The sequence below is a fragment of the Oxyura jamaicensis genome, chromosome Z, assembly GCF_011077185.1.
Source record: "Oxyura jamaicensis isolate SHBP4307 breed ruddy duck chromosome Z, BPBGC_Ojam_1.0, whole genome shotgun sequence".
Lineage (NCBI taxonomy): Eukaryota > Metazoa > Chordata > Aves > Anseriformes > Anatidae > Oxyura > Oxyura jamaicensis.
In genome coordinates this window covers 40,713,579-40,731,067 of record NC_048926.1, presented here as the reverse complement: position 1 = coordinate 40,731,067, position 17,489 = coordinate 40,713,579, and the positions used below count along the sequence as shown (strand labels likewise).

At 37.8% G+C, this 17,489-nt stretch overlaps 1 protein-coding gene across 1 annotated transcript in view; it reads left to right on the top strand.

Annotated features, from left to right (window-relative positions):
• The window catches only part of LOC118156017 (guanine nucleotide-binding protein G(q) subunit alpha), a 133,812-nt gene that overhangs the window by 81,317 nt on the left and 35,006 nt on the right, over positions 1-17,489 (top strand). The window contains exon 3 of the mRNA XM_035309757.1: positions 15,027-15,181. Coding sequence (XP_035165648.1) covers positions 15,027-15,181 — 155 coding nt within the window. The remainder of the gene's footprint in view (positions 1-15,026; positions 15,182-17,489) is intronic.

The window sequence follows — 17,489 nt, the reverse complement described above, 5'->3', positions numbered from 1 at the left end:
ATTATAAGGGACATCCCATGCTACATCCTATAACTGCTGAGTTAGCATGCATCTTTAAGGTTCCCATCTATCTGTTTAGTGTCTTTTTAACTAAATCTGTAATTTAAATCAGTCATTTAAAAATATATATGTTACAGCCTCAAAATTATAGCGTGAGGGAAAGTGCACCAACATAGAAGTATGGTGGCAGAACCATGTCCTTATCAGGTGTTCTACTCTTCCAACTTTTCATCCTTTTAAAAATTTGCCACCTGCTAATAACATTAGAATTGGTACTTGTGCTCATGCTGGCTCAAGAAAGGTGACTTGTTAGTCCCTCCTGGTTGACCAAGGGAAGCCAGTAGCTGTAATCTTTTTGTATTTCAGCAAAATCTTCATACTGTCTCTCACCTTCTGGACATGTAGCTTGACAAGTACGGTGGAGAGATGATTGGCTGACAGATTGGGCTCAAAGGCTTGTAAATGAGGTTACATCAGGCTGGTGACCAGTCCCTAGTGGGGTCCCTCAGGGCTCCATTCTAGGGCCAGTTCTCTTCACTGTTCTCATAAATGACCTGGAAACAGTTGAATGCACAGCTGAATGCACACTACATAAGTTTGAAGATGACACTGAATTAGGAGGAGCTGTGGACTCCCTTCAGAGTAGAAAGGCCTTGCAGAGAGATCTTGACAGACCAGAGGGCTGGGTAAGCACGAACTGAATGAAATTTAACAATAGCAAGTGCTGGATTCTGCACCTGGCACGGGGCAACCATGGCTGTATGTACAGACTGGGGGATGAGAGGCTGGAGAGCAGCCCTGCAGAAAGGGATTTGGGGGTTGTGGTTGATGGCAAGCCAGCCAAAAGAGACAGCCGTACCGTGGGGTGCGTCAGGCCCAGCACTGCCAGCTGGTCGAGGGAAGGGATGGTCCTGCTCTGCTCTGCGCTGCTGCAGCCTCACCATGAGTGCTGTGTGCAGGTTTGGGAACTACAGTATAAAAAAGACATAAAACTATTAGAGAGTGTCCAAAAGAAGGCTACGAAGATGGTGAAGGGTCTATAGGGAAAGAGGTATGAGGAATGGCTGAGGTCCCTTGGTTTGCTCAGCCCACACAGAGCAGGCTGAGGGGAGGCCTCATGGCGGCCTGCAGCTCCCTCACGGGAGCGGAGGGGCAGGCGCTGAGCTCTGCTCTCTGGGGACAGCGACGGGACCCGAGGGAACGGCATGGAGCTGGGACAGGGGAGGGGCAGGCTGGGGGTTAGGGAAAGGTCCTGCACCCAGAGGGGGGTCGGGCACTGGGACAGGCTCCCCAGGGCAGTGGTCACAGTACCAAGCCTGCCGGAGTTTGAGAAACCTTTGGACGATGCCCTCAGATGTAGGGTCTGATTTTTGGGTAGTCTGGTGTGGAACCAAGAGTTGGACTCGGTCCTTGCAGGTCCCTTCCAACTCAGGGTTCTCTATGATTCTGTGATTCCTGGTCTGTATGTTAGACAAAAGAGGTGGTTTAAGGAGAGCAGTGGTAGCGTATCTGAATGGAGGGACCACCAGGTGCTGACCGTAGCACAGGGCATCCCGTCATTGGAGTGGCTGTTGTGCATTAGAGGGACTGTGGGGCTGCTGTACTTCTGCAAATCATATAGAAATCAACACTTAAAAAAAAATATCGGGTGCGTGCAAAACCAGCACAGAGCTGTTTCTGACTAATTTCTCTCCTCCAGCTGTGCTCTATTTAATTTGGAAAATTTTGTCCTACCTACAAACGTGCAGAGATGTTTCTGGTATGGTGTTCATTGTGTGGGTAGTTTGATTTCATGAAGTGAAAATCCTACAGTGATCCAATGAAGCTAAATATTACTCACTTTTAGCAGAATTTGTGGTTCGTCTTGGGCCGGAAGTCTGACTGAAAATACTTACCTACCCTGTCCTGAAAAAGGAATTATGGTCATTTTTGTATTGAGAAGGAGTTTGAAGTCCAATTAGAAAAATAGAAATTATTACAATAATTTCAATTGATATTGGGTAAGAGCAACAGCGCTTTGATGATTTTTCAACATAATTCTTTCTCATTTCATAAGGTGAATTAACGCTACTTTCAGTAGCGTTTTACAGACCAACTGCAGACTGTTTCTGTTAACTGTCTAGTTCATTCTTAATATCTGCATTTGCATTAATAGTGTAATCCTAGTTGAAAGTGATTATGTGGACTAGCTGCATGCTTATTTCTGAAGTAGTTGTCTCTGATAGTATTTGTGAACAGGGTACATACGGACTATGAATATACTTTTTTTTCTGGGTAGCAGAATGTAACATAAACAGCCTGTCTTTGCTACTCTGATACCTTCCCCAAATTAACTTAATAAATTTGTCTCAAAGATTTCTTGGGAAACTGCTTTGGGCATTTCTGAAAGAATTGCAAAGGGTAGGTATGGAGCTTTTGTCACTACATGGAAACCTTTGTCTCCAGCAGATTTGATGTGATATGTCAGTATGCAGCTGTCAACGTTGTCCCTGGATATTCATCCTCTTGCTGTGTCCTGGAGAATCTCCATAGCACAGTGGGATTAGGTGATTGAGTACAGAAACCTTGCAGTACGAATAATAGGAATACATAATTTTCCTCAGTAGACGGTGTTGTTGCTTTTCTGCCCTTCTTACTCCGTCACCAAAAGCTTTCACATAGAATTTAATGAAAATTAATTTAAAAATCAGTTTGGCTTTCCTTCTTACTGAAAACAAGGGCTTTTTAAAGATATTTAGACTATTAAAAACAAAGTACAAACAGAAAACATGCCCCCCCAAAATGTTTCCCCTCATTTAATGAATAGTGATACTTTTGTAAGGACCATGTCCTGTTTTGGCTAACATCTTGGGAGGATAATCCGTTCATGCTTTGGCAGATAAATAGGCCCCCCCCAAATGACTGTTAAAAAGCCCAGTGTGACCTTTCCCTGTAAATAGTGATTAGTTAGTTAGCAGAGTTAATCATTTTAAGATTCATATTAATTAGGTTAAGTCAGAGTATGAATCAATTTTGTACACACCAGGCAACAAAGAAAGAAGCTTTTCAAGCTCTTATGTGTGTGAAACTCTATTTTTGTGATTTAAGAGTAGGAGTGTTGTGTATTAATGGGTTTTCTTCCTAACGGTGGAAGTTGGCACCATGTTTTAAGAGACTAGTATTTTGCCTGAAGCTTTGCAAGAGTAGTCAGCAGTGCTTTGCTGTCCTTCTTTAAATAAGCTCTTCTTGGCATCTGATTTGAGCCAGCAGAAATACAGTATGTTTCTAGGAATGAGAAGATTATACTTAATTTATAAAGAAGCTATCACTTTTTTAGGTCACACATGGCACAAAACCTTTTTTATTTTTATTCTCCCTCAAGGCATGTTTCAAATAGTTACTCATCACCATGGTATAATGTGTCTGTGGTTTCTCTGGAGAAAATAATGTTGGACTGCTATCTTTAACAACTTGGGGCAAAATTAATTCTTTTGTGACCCTGTTCAAAAGAACAGCTTTTTATCAGAGGTTAAATGTTGCCTCTTTCTGCAGTTCTGCCAGTTCATTTCTCTACACATAAAGAGATTAATGAAAGCACCCAAAAGAAGTAGGTGATACTGTATCATGTAGCTTATCATGCCTATGTTAACTCTCAAAGTCATTTTTCAAAGTTTTATCCCCAAGAAATGAGGTAATTGTTTAGAAAGACAATCTTCGTGGTTGGAGAACACACAAATGCAACCATTTAAGTTTGTTGCAATTTTTGCAGAGGAAAATTCTTACTTCAGTCATTTATTATTTTGAAAGGGACCCTCCCAGTCCTCTGATATTTCTAGAAATACCAGTTTGAAATGATTGCTTTCTCTACTATGTATTAGACAGCAGAGGGCACTCTCTTCCTTGAAAAATAAAAGAAAGTATGACTTGAAAAAATAAGAGAGGTGAGCTGCTTTTCTTTGCAGTACTTTTTATTAAATACAAATTGTATGTGTGAAATTGAAAATTGATACAATAAAATTCTGTACAAAATTATTTTCATGTAAATACTTTTCTGAATTGAAACAGAGGAAGACATGATTCTTTTAACATGAACCTGCTGTTAATTTCCCTGTGTCTGTCCTATGTTCACCTCTAGGTTCCTCTCTAGGTATCAAAAACGGTGAAACTTAATGCAGTTCTTTCATGTAGGCAATTGAATGGTATTGCTGAATTTCTGAATTGCTCAAATCAAATGACCATGGCCTCTACTACATAAAGAGCCACTGTGTCCTTTCAGTTCTAGCTATTTTAATCCATGAAGCCAAGCATGTTCTTCCTCTGATCGTTAAAAACATCTGTTGTGCAAGGTTCGTTCAGGCTTTGTGCAGGAGTGAGGCTCAGGAGGAGTTCCATGACCAATTGACCTTTTTTTTTTTTTTTTTTTTTTTTTTCCCCTCTTTTGATACGCTTACTGTTGTATTACATTGGTTGACTTGAGGTAGTGGATTCCTTCAGGACTGTGAAGTACAGCCAGTTATTTTGCTTAAAATTGAATGAAGATTTCAGCATGCCCACGTTTGCGTGGCATACTCTTCCATAGATCCTATCATACCACATAGAAAAACATTACTGCAGAGAAGTTTGTTATTTGTGATGCTGTTATTAAGCACCATTGTTCAAAAAAAGGTACTAGGGTATGAAGACTGCTATAAAGCTCTTAAAATCAATGATACATTTATAGTAGGAGAAGGACTAGTTAAAAATTACAGTGATTTATCCTGGATTCTTGTGAAGTCATTGTAGAGAGCCTGGCTGTAGAATTAAATAATTAATTAACCCTTCTGGTTTTCAGATCCATTATTATTATTTTTTTTGGGGGGGCAACACATTTGGAAAATGCCGCTCAGGAGGGATTGTGACGGAGCAGCTTTAGTTTATTACCATATTTAAATACTTTGAATACTTTTTCCTGAGAAAATACATCCCTGAGTCTGAGGTTGACATTGTTCTCTGTTCAGTGTTGTTAAAAGCAGTTCTAAGTCTTCCCAGTGTGTTGAGTTTTCTGGCTTCAAGTATACCCCCCTTCTGCCTCTGTACATCTTACTTACTCGGGTAAGCTCGACACAGCAGTTTCTGTGACACTTAACTTGGAGTGTCAGCTGGAGAAACACTAAGAAGCAGTCCATCAGTTTCATTTTTGTTGTGTAGTAGTTCAAGACACAATCTTGCTTATGTGTTTTTATCTCAATTATTTGTACAATTACAGCACAGTATTAAAAGTGGCCCTCAAAAAGAAAATTCTAGGACATGGATTTTTTTTTCTGAGAACATGACTGTATGCGCATGCTTGGATATGTTTTTGAAAACAATTGTTGATAGAACTCAATTTATATAGACAGCAGTAATTTGGATAATTGGTATTAACTACAACTACTGTTGAGAGAAAATATTTTGTTACAAATTCTTACTTAGCCTGATTTATATCTGAAATGTTTTTCAGTTAGTTTCTGTCATTGTAGAACTGAGTTAACTTTGCAAATAGGTTCTACTACTAGAAAAATATTTTACCAGCTTGAGCTTGCAAGTTACTAATTATGAGGACTTCATGAGGATATAAATAGTTGCTAGTAACAGTGTCCAAGAGAAGAAGTCTTCAGTTTTATGTTCAGATGAGCAATGTCAGAACCCAAGGAGAATTCATTTTCAGCTGTTTATGAACTTTAATGGGGGGTTCTTCACCAATATCTGCCATTACTTCCTTCGGAATCTTACAGATTTATTTCAAAAAGGAGTTGAATTTCAGAATTTTGATACCTGCCTAAAGTCTTTGAAAATTTGGTAGCAAAAATAACATTTGGAAATCAAGTCAAAACATAATGTTCTGCCTCATTTTTAAAAGAAGTTAACATAATTTTGCACTTCTGTGCTCTGGATCTCTTTACTTGTGTGGCCTGTGTTTTCCTTGTTGCTCTGTTTTGTTCAAAGTAAAATTAGGCAAACCATGGAAAACAAACTGAATTTGCTGAATTCATGGAATAAATTTTTGATCAAGCAGTTATATGTATATAAGTGGACTATAGCTAATTCCATAATTAAAGAAGTGAAAGCTGTTATCTGCAATTAGAATATGTTTGCATGTAATTAAAAATAAATAAATAAATAAATAAAAGACAAACCAAAACAAACCCAGCAACTTTAGCAGAAGTGAAGGTAATAGAGTAGGATATTTAAATACAGAGACTGTCTTGAGTAATTTTGGAGCAGAATATCTGGCTTCCCAGCATGACAAAAATAATAAGTTGAAGGTGAATTGCTAGAGCAGTTGGAAAGGATATAGCAGTTGGCTGATCCATAAAGAGGTCTTTGAAAGAGACACACTAAAGGTTATTTAGGGAGCACAAAACATTTTCTATTTCTGTTATCACAGGAAAAGTGATGGATTTTTGATTCACATGTCAGAAAAGCAATCACTAGCTGCGCAATTTCAGAACCATTGTCTAGAAATTTCAGCTGGTGTACTATATTTATTAAAAGCAGGAGCTGTAGAAATACCTACTTTATAATCCATTGTAAATGTAACATACCACTCAGAATAACATCAAGTATGGTCTTTTTTGAAAGAGGTATTCATAACATGGTATTTTGTTGAGTATTGGTGTCATCTTCCAGCTCTGCTTTCCTAGCTCTGGCAATATTTGAACAGCATGTGTTGTCATTAACAATCAAAGTTATAATGCTCAAAATGATCTGACCTCATAAAAATAGTGCCTAAGAAATCTTGATGACCTGCCTGAAAAGTTAGGGATATTAAGCTTTTTAAAGAGAGGGTAAAAGAATCTATCATTTTTGTTACACAGATCCAATGCTATATGGAGCATATTTTATTTTAAATCTACAAAATGAAGCAGGTAGGTCAAGTGAAAAAGATAAGCGGAGGATGGATAATTAAACCTGAAGTTAAAAAATCAGTTTCTGTCTTTCATCTCTGTCATTTTACCAGAGTTTTTCTTTAAGATACTTTGTGTAGATTTGCAACAAATAAGACTGGGATGAATGTTCAAAACCTAGCCTTCTTTTGGGAGGAAGAGATAGCAAAAACATTTAACAGTTGAGTTAAGTTATCTAAGACCACTGGCAGAATAATTCATTTTACCTCTTCTACCTGTTTGTCCTTTTGGAGGCTGGGGAATGGCTTAATCCCTACTTTTTCTTCCAGTTTTTCTGTTTTCTCCTTTGTCTTGAAAACATATTTTGTTCTCTAGAGGTTGATTGCCAGAAGTTGTTTCAGTTACTTGAAGTGTTTTAGGTAGGTGGTCTGAGGAGGGAAGGAGTGAAGAGTGGTAAAAGCATTATTTCAAGCCTTAACATGAAATTTGATATTCAATCAAAACAACAGTATTGTTCTTACTGTTATTTTTATGTTGCTTTTATGTGTTAGGCAACACCTTAACAGGCAACCAGACATTTATATATGGAGTATGGAAGTTGGTCTGTAAGTGGAAAAGTGATTACATACCCTTTTGTCGCCCTATAGCATGATTTGCATTAACAGAAGCTAATGTTAGCAGAATGTTAGCAGAAGCAGAGCTATGTTAGCTCTGGGCTCTTTAGACCAGCTTACTTCTAAAGAGTATCTGCAGTGTGCTGCTGTCATTGCATCATTCTGTAGATTTCCTTTCCTTAAACAAAGGTTATATAGAAGAACATCTGACTTTTCATAAGGAAAATTATTTTTACATTCTTCGTTTTTTAATTCGGCTAAATTTCTAAGAGTTACTTGCACGGAGTGACTTAGTTATCAGAGAGTAAGGTAACTATTCTTCTGCATGCTGACATCAGAAAAACCTTGTTTTCTTGCTGACAAAAGCTTTTGTTTATAAAAAGAGGATTGGAATCTGTAGGAGAGGCTAGTAGGATGACTGTGGCAAAGTACATTTATCTAGATCTTGATTTGGCATTTAAGTTGTACACCTAAGCTTCCGTGACTTCTCCTTTGACATGACTCACATGGTGTGTGAATGTCTCTCTGACCCTTGCGAGAGACTCTGCTAGGATGACAGTAAGTTATTTCATGGTGCCTCTCTTGTTCTGTAATTAAAACTTTTTTTTTTTTTTTTTTTGAGCACTGTAGGGATAATCTAACTTCTAAAATGTAAGTTTCAGAAGCCTTTTCTATTATATATATAGAAACTGTGATATAATTGTAGATAAAAGCTTACTGGAATGTTCTGGTTGCAGGCGTATAGCAGCGGCATCATGCTTGTCTTCCATGTCTGATTCATCCTAAAAGTAAACAAATCAAGAAAATTCAGGGCTCTGACTGAAGTGTACAAATAAAGTTCTGATTTATGCAGCTAATTCCTAAGGCTTCTCTGAGCCTTAGTAAAAATAAATAAATAAATAAATAATCTCATACATGTACACATCTTTCTTTCATTATTCCAGTGTTTTGATATATGAAAATACTGCAACTAGAGTTTAATGATGTATTTTGAATGGATTCATTTTCCAACTGAATTTTCCAAATGAATTCATTTTCCAGTCATAAAATATATGTTTTTAAAATCCTTTTTTTTATTTTAGTGCTCATGAGTTAGGATCCATTATCCTAAGCATTTTACAGACAATGACCAGTAACAAGCAAAAATTTTATTTATCCACTCGATTTTTCAGATTCTTCTTAGTGTCTGTGGAATTCTTTTTCAAAGAGCTTATGCTATTTTTTTCTTTTCAAAGGTCTTGATGTGAAACAGGAAAGGATACAAGTTCTCACTTAGGTGGTTTGATCCCATATTAACCTTCTTCCGTAACTGAAGATTGATCTGGATTGTACCAAGCCTTTTCCAGAATTTCATAGCACACTTTATTAATACATATACAGTTCTTCAGTGTAGCACACCATGCAAACACTTCCCTATTTAGGCTAGTCCATTCTGTGGTCCAGAGTTGGTCAAAGGAAGCAATGTCCACTTTACAGTCCTTTTCCAGACTATTGTTATTGGACTGCTGTGTGAAAACACTTCGCTATATGGGAGAGATTATCAGTCAGAGATTTCTGTTTTCTGGCATGTTAAGGAGTATGTTGGGAGATACGGGCATATTGGGGCTGTTTGCTTTTCAAGACAGTGAATAGACTAGTATTACTCTCCTTGAATGTTACACCTGCTTGCAATATCCACAGGTTCACAGGAAAGTCTCTAAAGCAGTATGTCTTGCTGTACAGCCTTGTAAGTGAAGACATTTACATTTGTATGAACCACACTTGTAGATTGTAACTCAACAGGATCTGAGCCCGTAAATGACTCATGCCTCTTGTTGAACTGGAATGCGTAATCGTTTTTATGCTGCATTATTAAGGAACGTGTTTCTGTAGTCTTTGTAAACTTCAGCACCCAGACCTAACATCAGTGTACTTTTTCCTTTATTTACTGACAGCCAAGCATCACAGACACAGGGTTTTTCTGATTGGTTTGGGAAATCCTTTTACAAAGCAGAAAACATTTACATTTATAAATAAAAGATACCTATCCCATGCAAGGTTATTCTTTAAATGGGCATCTTAAAATCTGCTAGACCACAGAGACCATTGATATAAAAACTCCCTTCCCTGCTGCATCTCAAGCATTCTGCTTTCTCCTGTGGTTTTAGTATCTCAGAGGAATTTCATTTGAAACAGACTGCATTGCTGCCTGGCCTCTATCATATAAATCATTCTGGTAGGTTGTAGAGCTACTCTGGAAAAATTGCAGTGATTATATCGAAATGAATATAAAAATCTGAAGCTTTCACCAAGCTTGCTAAAACATTGATTTGCAGCCATGGTTGTAAGGCTTCAAATGGTTGATGTGCATATAGAGTAAATACAAGAACAGAAACATTGGCTGGCCCAGTTAGTCCCTAAGAAGCATCAGACCTTTCAAAGAATTAAAAGATACTAAGGAGAAAACTGATGCAATGGAACCCAGATGTTCCATGCTTTTAACAACAGATTGTGTGCAAAAGAATATTACAGACAGACCAACGTAAAAGTATAATGTTGTTCAAGCCCACAGTTAGTTTTTACCCTATCCATAGTTTGCTGAGGGGAATGATGATGAAGAAAATATAGCTATTTTGGTATTTTCTCTGGCTCAGATTTCCTCGTTTCAGAATCTAATAGTTTTTTTTTGTTGTTGTTGTTGTTTTTTTTTTTTTTCTGGGATCATTTAATAAATGCTTGTGGAAATCAGTGAAGAAACTCTTTAATCTAGGATAGATGTCATTTGCAAGAAATAATTGAATGAGTGTTAATAAGATCTCCGGGAAATAATGTGAAAATTCACAAGTATTCTTATGCTTGACAGCCATGGAAAATCACTGCTGATGTCAATAGGACTGAAAAGTAGCTACACCATCTAGATTTAGTTGGTGGTACATCACAGCTGAACTAGTAATTACGTCTAAATTACCAGTTTGAATTTGATGCTGGTAGAATACTTCAGTTTTGTTTGGATTTTATTTTATTTTTTGTTGTTGTTTGTTTTTGAATGCCTTGATAGTAACTATTGATGTCCCAAAAGAGAAATCTGAAAAATCACATTTTTTAAAGGGTAACAGCTTGACTTCCCCACAAACCTCAAAATAATTTTAGGGTACAGCAAAAGTACTCGTGAAGACTAAGAAGTTCTAGATAAAGTTTATACTTGCAGAAATTGGGTTAATGTAGAATCCTTAGATATTTTTATTTTTTTTTTGCAAGTAATTTGAGTGCTAACATCAAAAATAAAGCTTGGAATTTGCTATTTATATTATTAGAAGGAAACCTAAGCTAGTAATAAACAGTTTTGGCACCACACATGCATGCTTGGTGGTTCTTCCACATTTAATTTATGTTTCTTCACCTCACAAGGTTTCAGTAGCATTACTTTTTACTTTTATCAGAACAAATAAGAGAAGTATAAAGCCAGCAGATGTATTTAGATCTTTGTCTCTGCCACCAGGAATTAGAAACCAACAAAAGATACTGGCTGACAAAGACGCTCAAAGAAATGAAAAATGTTGTCTACAAGAAAACAGAGTATTTCTGGGAACATGAAGACATAACTGAGGATTAATAAAGACTTGAAATCTATGTAATGGGGCATTACTTCTTTAAGAGAAGTAGCATTGAAGAACTTCAAGTCAGTAGAGTGAGTCAGCTCTCATGAGTCTACCCAAGCAAACCACAGGAAATACTTTTTCTTTTAAAAAAGCTGAAATAATTTTCTGATGGATATAACTTACCAGCATGTACCATAGTTTATTTTGTTAAGTTTTACCTGCAGTGCAGAGTCATGTTAATTGTGCAGTAGAAATCACAGAACTGATAAATAAAACAATGCAGTTATCTTGGATGACTGTAGTAGTAGTAGTATTTGTCTATTCTAGATAGGTAACTCTCTAGAATAAAGTAATTATCCTGCACAATTTTCTCTGCTTCCAGTGTTGAACCTTTGAGCACCTTCCGGAGAGTGTTTAGAGAACCTTTACAGAAATATTTCAGTTTTGACAGATTTCCAATGCAAAACTAAGAGCAGCTTTTGAACAGTTGGTCAGTCTTCCACCGCTGTTAGCACCTTGAGAGCACTTGGCTATAATTTCAGAGCTCAAGTGTTAAAAAAAAAAACAACAAACAGTATCAGAATATACTGCCTTACTAGTTTGTCACAAGCAGTGAGCAAATATTTGTGGCATATTACTTTGGAATAATAATACAGGCAATAGAATATATAACTAAGCTTGATAAGATACAAGGTAGTTTCCAAAAAAAAAAAATCAACCCATTTCATGAGAGCATTGGTTTGTGCTTAGTAGAATACCATTTCTTATTAATCTCTCTGACGATGTAGGGACCCTTCATTATTTTTCCAGATATTTTGGGTATGTGTGGATGTGATGCAGAAGAAAATACTTCTTGGTACTTTTAAGATTGGGTTGTGGTAACAGAGAACGTAAGTTCAACATATCTCAAAGACAAATTTTTCACATTGAATTTTTTGATTATTTTATATACAACTGTTGTTTATTCTATATGAAATACTATTTTAAGTAATGAGCAGTACCATAATTCTCCTGGAGTGTTTAAAAGGGGGGATGGGGATTGCACATATGCAAACACAGGATAAATTTATTTAAAAATAACTAAAAAGCTTATTTCAGAATACCTTCACCTAATTTAAAATGGAAGGAGATTTGTATCCTTGACTGAAATGCAGACTAGATAAGAGAGTATAATTCTTTGGGTTTTTGCTTGACTGAGTTCTCACCATTTGTTTTTCTCATTGTGTTTGTGTGTGTTTGTACGTATATCTATATCTACATAGATACATATGTTCATACACTGAATTGTGTACATAGTGCTTTCAGCACAAATTACAAATTGTTCTTTGCTGTCTCCATAGGCTTTAACTAAATTTTGACAGTATTTAGGAGGGTAATGTATTTATTAGGGTTTATTTCCTATCAGCAAATTCAAATTTTAGAGATTACTTTTTAAAGTAAAAACATAATTTATAGTACAAATAGAATCTCAAGAACTTTTCTAAGAATTTCACTTTTCTTCGTAATAAGTTTTGATACATTTGTGGCAACACCAATAACTTTATAAAATTAATCTCTCTGAAAGGCAAACTCTTTAGCTCTCTATTCTCTCTGCTCCTGTCAGAGTCTGAATCTGCCAAGTTGGTTAACTGGTTAAGTCGGGAGAAAGAAGGACTTTCCCTTGGTCAAAGAGGATCGGGTCAGAGATCATTTAGGCAAACGTGACATCAACAAATCCATGCGCCCTAATGGAATGCATCCACGGGTGCTGAGGGGGCTGGATGATTTTATTGCTAGACCACTCTCCATCATCTTTGAAAGGTTGTGGAGAACAGGCAAGAGGTGCTTGTGGACTGGAAGAAAGCCAGTGTCATGCCAGTCTTAAAAAATAGCAAGAAGGAGGACCTAGGCAATTACAGGCCAGTCAGCCTCATCTCCATCCCTGGAAAGGTGATGGAGCAGCTTATCCTGTAGGTCATCTCCACACATGTGAAGGATAAGAAAGTGATCAGGAGTAGTCAGCATGGATTCACCAAGAGGAAATCATGTTTGACCAATCTGATAGCCTCCTGTGATGGGATGACTAGCTGGGTAGCTGAGGGGAGGGCAGTGGACGTGGTCTACCTTGACTTCAGGAAGGCTTTTGGCACTGTCTCACATAACATTGTCATAGACAAGCTCAGGAATTGCAGGCTAGATGAGTGGACAGTGAAGTGGATTGACAATTGGCTGGGTGGCAGAGCTCAGAGGGTTATGCTCAGTGGTGCAGTCTAGCTGGAGACCTGAAGCTAGCATTGACCCTGAGGGGTCAGTACTGGGCCCAGTCTTACTCAACTTATTAATCCATGACCTGGGCGATGGAACAGAGTGCACCCTCAGCAAGTTTGCTGATGACATAAAGCTCAGAGGAATGGCTGATATCCCAGAGGGCTGTGCTGTCATTCAGAGGGACCTGGGCAGGATGAAGGGATGGGCCAAGAGGAGCTTCATGAAGGTCAACAAGGGCAAGTGTAGGGTCCTGCACCTAGGGAGGAATAGCCACAAGCAGCAGTACAGGCTGGGGGCTGACCTGCTGGAGAGCAGCTCTGCAGAGGGAACCGGGGGTCCCGGTGGACAGCTGAGCATGAGTCAGCAATGGGCCCTTGTGGCCAAGAACGCCAATAGTATCCTGAGGTGCATTCAGAAGAGTGTTGCCAGCAGGTCAAGGAAGGTGATCTCCCCCTCTGCTCAGACCTGGTGAGGCCACAGCTGGAGAGTTGTGTTCAGTTCTGGGCTCCCCAGTACGAGGGACATGGAGCCACTGGAGCAAGTCGCAAGGTGATTAGCGGACTGGAGTACCTCTCATACGAGGACAGGCTGAGAGAACTGGGCCTCTTTAGCCTGGAAAAGAAAAGACTGAGGGGACTCATCAATGTATATAAATATCTGAGGGGAGAATGTTGGGAGGATGGAGTTGGTCTCTTTTCAGTTGTGCCCAGTGACAGGACGGGAGGCAATGGGCACAAACTGAAGCACAGGAGGCTCCAGCTGAATATGAGGGGGCATTTCTTTACTGTGAGGTTGACAGAGCACTGGCACAGGTTGCCCAGAGAGATTGTGGAGTCTTCTTCTCTGGAGATACTGAAAACCCACCTAGAGGCCATCCTGCACAGTATGCTCTAGGTGATCCTGCTTGGCAGCAGGGTTGGACTAGGTGATTCACAGGTCCATTCCAACCCTGCCCATTCTGTGATCCTGTGGTTATAATTTAAAAAGGAAGTATTTTATATGTGCTATACCTAAAAAATAAAAAATGAAAGCTTTCTTTAGAATTAGCTTAATTAAATATAAATTTTATTCATCTCATCAATTTTATCTCAATTATACTGGGTTGGATTAAACATCGTCTGAAATAAAGGCCCACATTTGTTAATTCACCTTCTGTCCTAATGCTATGCTCATTAACGTTTGTCTTAGTTCAAACTCACCATCACTCATTTGTAATTTGCTCAGTACTCTTACTTATTCTCATTCATTTACCATTTACTTTAAGGTCATCTGGAATAAATCAGTGATGGTCCTTCTTGCCGCATCCCTAAGTTCATTCACATGAATACAGATTTTAGTAAAATATTCATCCTTGAATATTTCAGGACTTTGTTGTCTTTTTTTATCTTCTTGTTGTGAGTTATTCAGCTCATAGAATGGATGGTAGGTATTCTGTTTGACAGTGTCTAGTAGCATGAAAGGTAAATAATTTGCTAATTCCTGTTGACGTGTATGTACTTTCCATAAAAAAAAAATGAAGTGTTCCTCAGTTCTTTCTCATTTCTAGAACTCCTTATACCGGTAGTCTCTTTTCTCCATCTCCCCAACCTTCATCATGGTACTTGATTTTTCAAATTGTGTATACACATCAGTGAGATGGCCAGTCATGAAAATTATTCCTGTTAATCATGTTCACTGTATAAGAGCTATCTGCAAGTACAGAAAATTAAGTAAATTTTTCCTGTTTTGTTTCTTTTAATTAGGCTCATGCACAGTTAGTTCGAGAAGTCGATGTAGAAAAGGTGTCAACTTTTGAGAACCCGTATGTAGATGCAATAAGAAGCTTATGGAATGACCCTGGAATCCAGGAATGTTATGACAGACGACGGGAGTATCAATTATCAGATTCAACTAAATAGTAAGTGCATGATGGCTACAAATAACCATGTCTCACTTTAGAAGCTCCTTTAAGTTGTGGAGTGCATCTAGTTTTAGTTGTGTGTGTGTCTGTGTCTCTGTCTGTGTGTCTGTGTGTATGTGTCTGTGTCTGCGTGTCTCTGTCTGCTTCCCAGAGTGAAGGTTGGTTACCATTTGAAGTCTTAAAAATTCTAACTAGGGGTAGTTAAACACTGCTGGTTTTGATTTTGATGTATCTTTTTAAGCCCTTTCTCTCCTCTGACATATGCTCACAATTGCAAGCTGGGCAAGAATACTTTCAGGTTCTATAATGCAAGAAGTGTAATCAAGGTAAACTTTCATAAAATGCGTAAAAATCAGATGTCTTTTTTCCAAGGCTTTCCCCTCTTCCCTCACAGGCTGCTTTTGCAGTTCTGGTGGTGAGGTAAATAGTATGAAGCAAGTGTTCTCGTGTTTTGTTGAACTGCCTTTCTTTTGTGGAAAGAAGGCCTAAATGTGAAAGAACATGGCTGCCAGAAAAGCAAAGACATAGCTGAAAAGAGACTTCAATTTGTAAAAGGTGAAAAAAAAGTACAGTAAGAGCCTTTTAAATCAAATCCTATCTTTTATAGATCAACAATAAAAATGCCTCTGTGACTAAAATTGCTCTAAAATGTTATGCTCTTCATTTCTGGGGAAGGATTCTGATAAAATAGTATTGTAGAATTTAACATTGGAATCAGCCAAAGATTGGCTTAATGAAATTCAGTTATTCTTGAGTAGCCTATAACTTTGACAAAAATTCTCATCTCCTGTGAAAAAAATGGATGATGGTAATGAATGATGACCTTTTGGTGTTGCCCAGTATTTAAAAAATACAGCATGCCTGCTTATTAAAACTGTGGCAAAAACCTGTGTGGTCATGACATGAATTTTTGTATTAGCTATGAAGATATTTCTAACTACATCATTCCAGGCTCTTTGTCATGCTGACACGAGTGGAAGTCTCTTATTGAGGAAAGCACAGAAGGAGCTGAAAGGCACCGTGAAGCTCCCATTCAGCTCATTGGAATACAGCCACAGACATAGGAGAGGTCTGGGATGAGATGATCTGCACAGTAGCCTGAGGATTCTTATCTAGTTTAACACTTTATGTGACTGAGTCAAGACAAACACATTAATGTCTTGCTGATGCAGTTTAGGCAGCTGGAGAGCTAGAGATGCATGATAATGTTCTGCTCAGATTTGTTCCAATGCTCCTTCTTGTTGGCACATAATTTTCTTCTTTTGCTTCATTTTCCTTTTCCTGTATATAGGGTCCTGTCCTGTGGAGCTGTTCTCAACCTACTACTTCTATTATTTGTATATGCATATTTTGGTGCACAGTGGTGCAAAGGACAGTGAAACCCCTCTTGTATTGTTTTGGTTCCTGTTGTCCCCAAACGTACAATAGTGTGTTTTGTTTTTCAGTGGTAAGAAAGCAAACAAAATACTACCCAAAGTGAAAAATTTTAGGGTATATAAATGGTAAAAAGAAAACTTTAGAGACAAATTACTAACAGTATACTTCCAGATTGTGCCGTACTAAAATGAGCAGCAAACATAGGTAGAAAGTGAAGCAGAGCTTGTTTTATATTCTCAGTTTCTCCTATCTGTAGGTTCTATCTTTGTTTCCACACCAGGCATGGTAATGCTTGTGAAGTTAAAATAAATGTATGTATTTTGTGCACTTGCCTTAGAGGATACAAAGAGAATAGACTAAGTCTCCAAAGTAGGAAATAATCATCTGATGCTACTTCAGATCAGATTGTACTGAATACAATTGTTTTGACCTAGTTCTAGTGAAATTACCGCTATAGTGGATCTTCTGAGTACTATTAAAAATAGCAGGGAATAATTCAATAAGTAGCTATAGAAGCAAATTGCTAGTACATTGCCTTGAAAAAGATAAATGTACTAGCATATTGGTTACTTTTAAAGCATAATAGAGTTAGCAATTTAACATGAGGTTTTGCAAGTTTCCTGATTTTGACTATAATAGATTATAGTTCATACTACAGAGTTCTGCAAAATTTGTTCTAGAACATGTCACAGAACATTAGAATTATGAATCACTACATGAGTCTTTTATATAAAAGTATCTCACGTATTTATGCTTGCAAGTAGAGCTTGCAAATAGGTAAGTCCCAGAAAAGCAATTAGCAGAAATCAAAGAGGCATTGTTTCAAAAATACAGCGAATCTGTCTAACAATAGAAAGAGAATTTGTTAATTTAAGTGCCCATGTCACAAAGCAGCAAAACAAGATGCTTAAAATTTACAATTGGGATT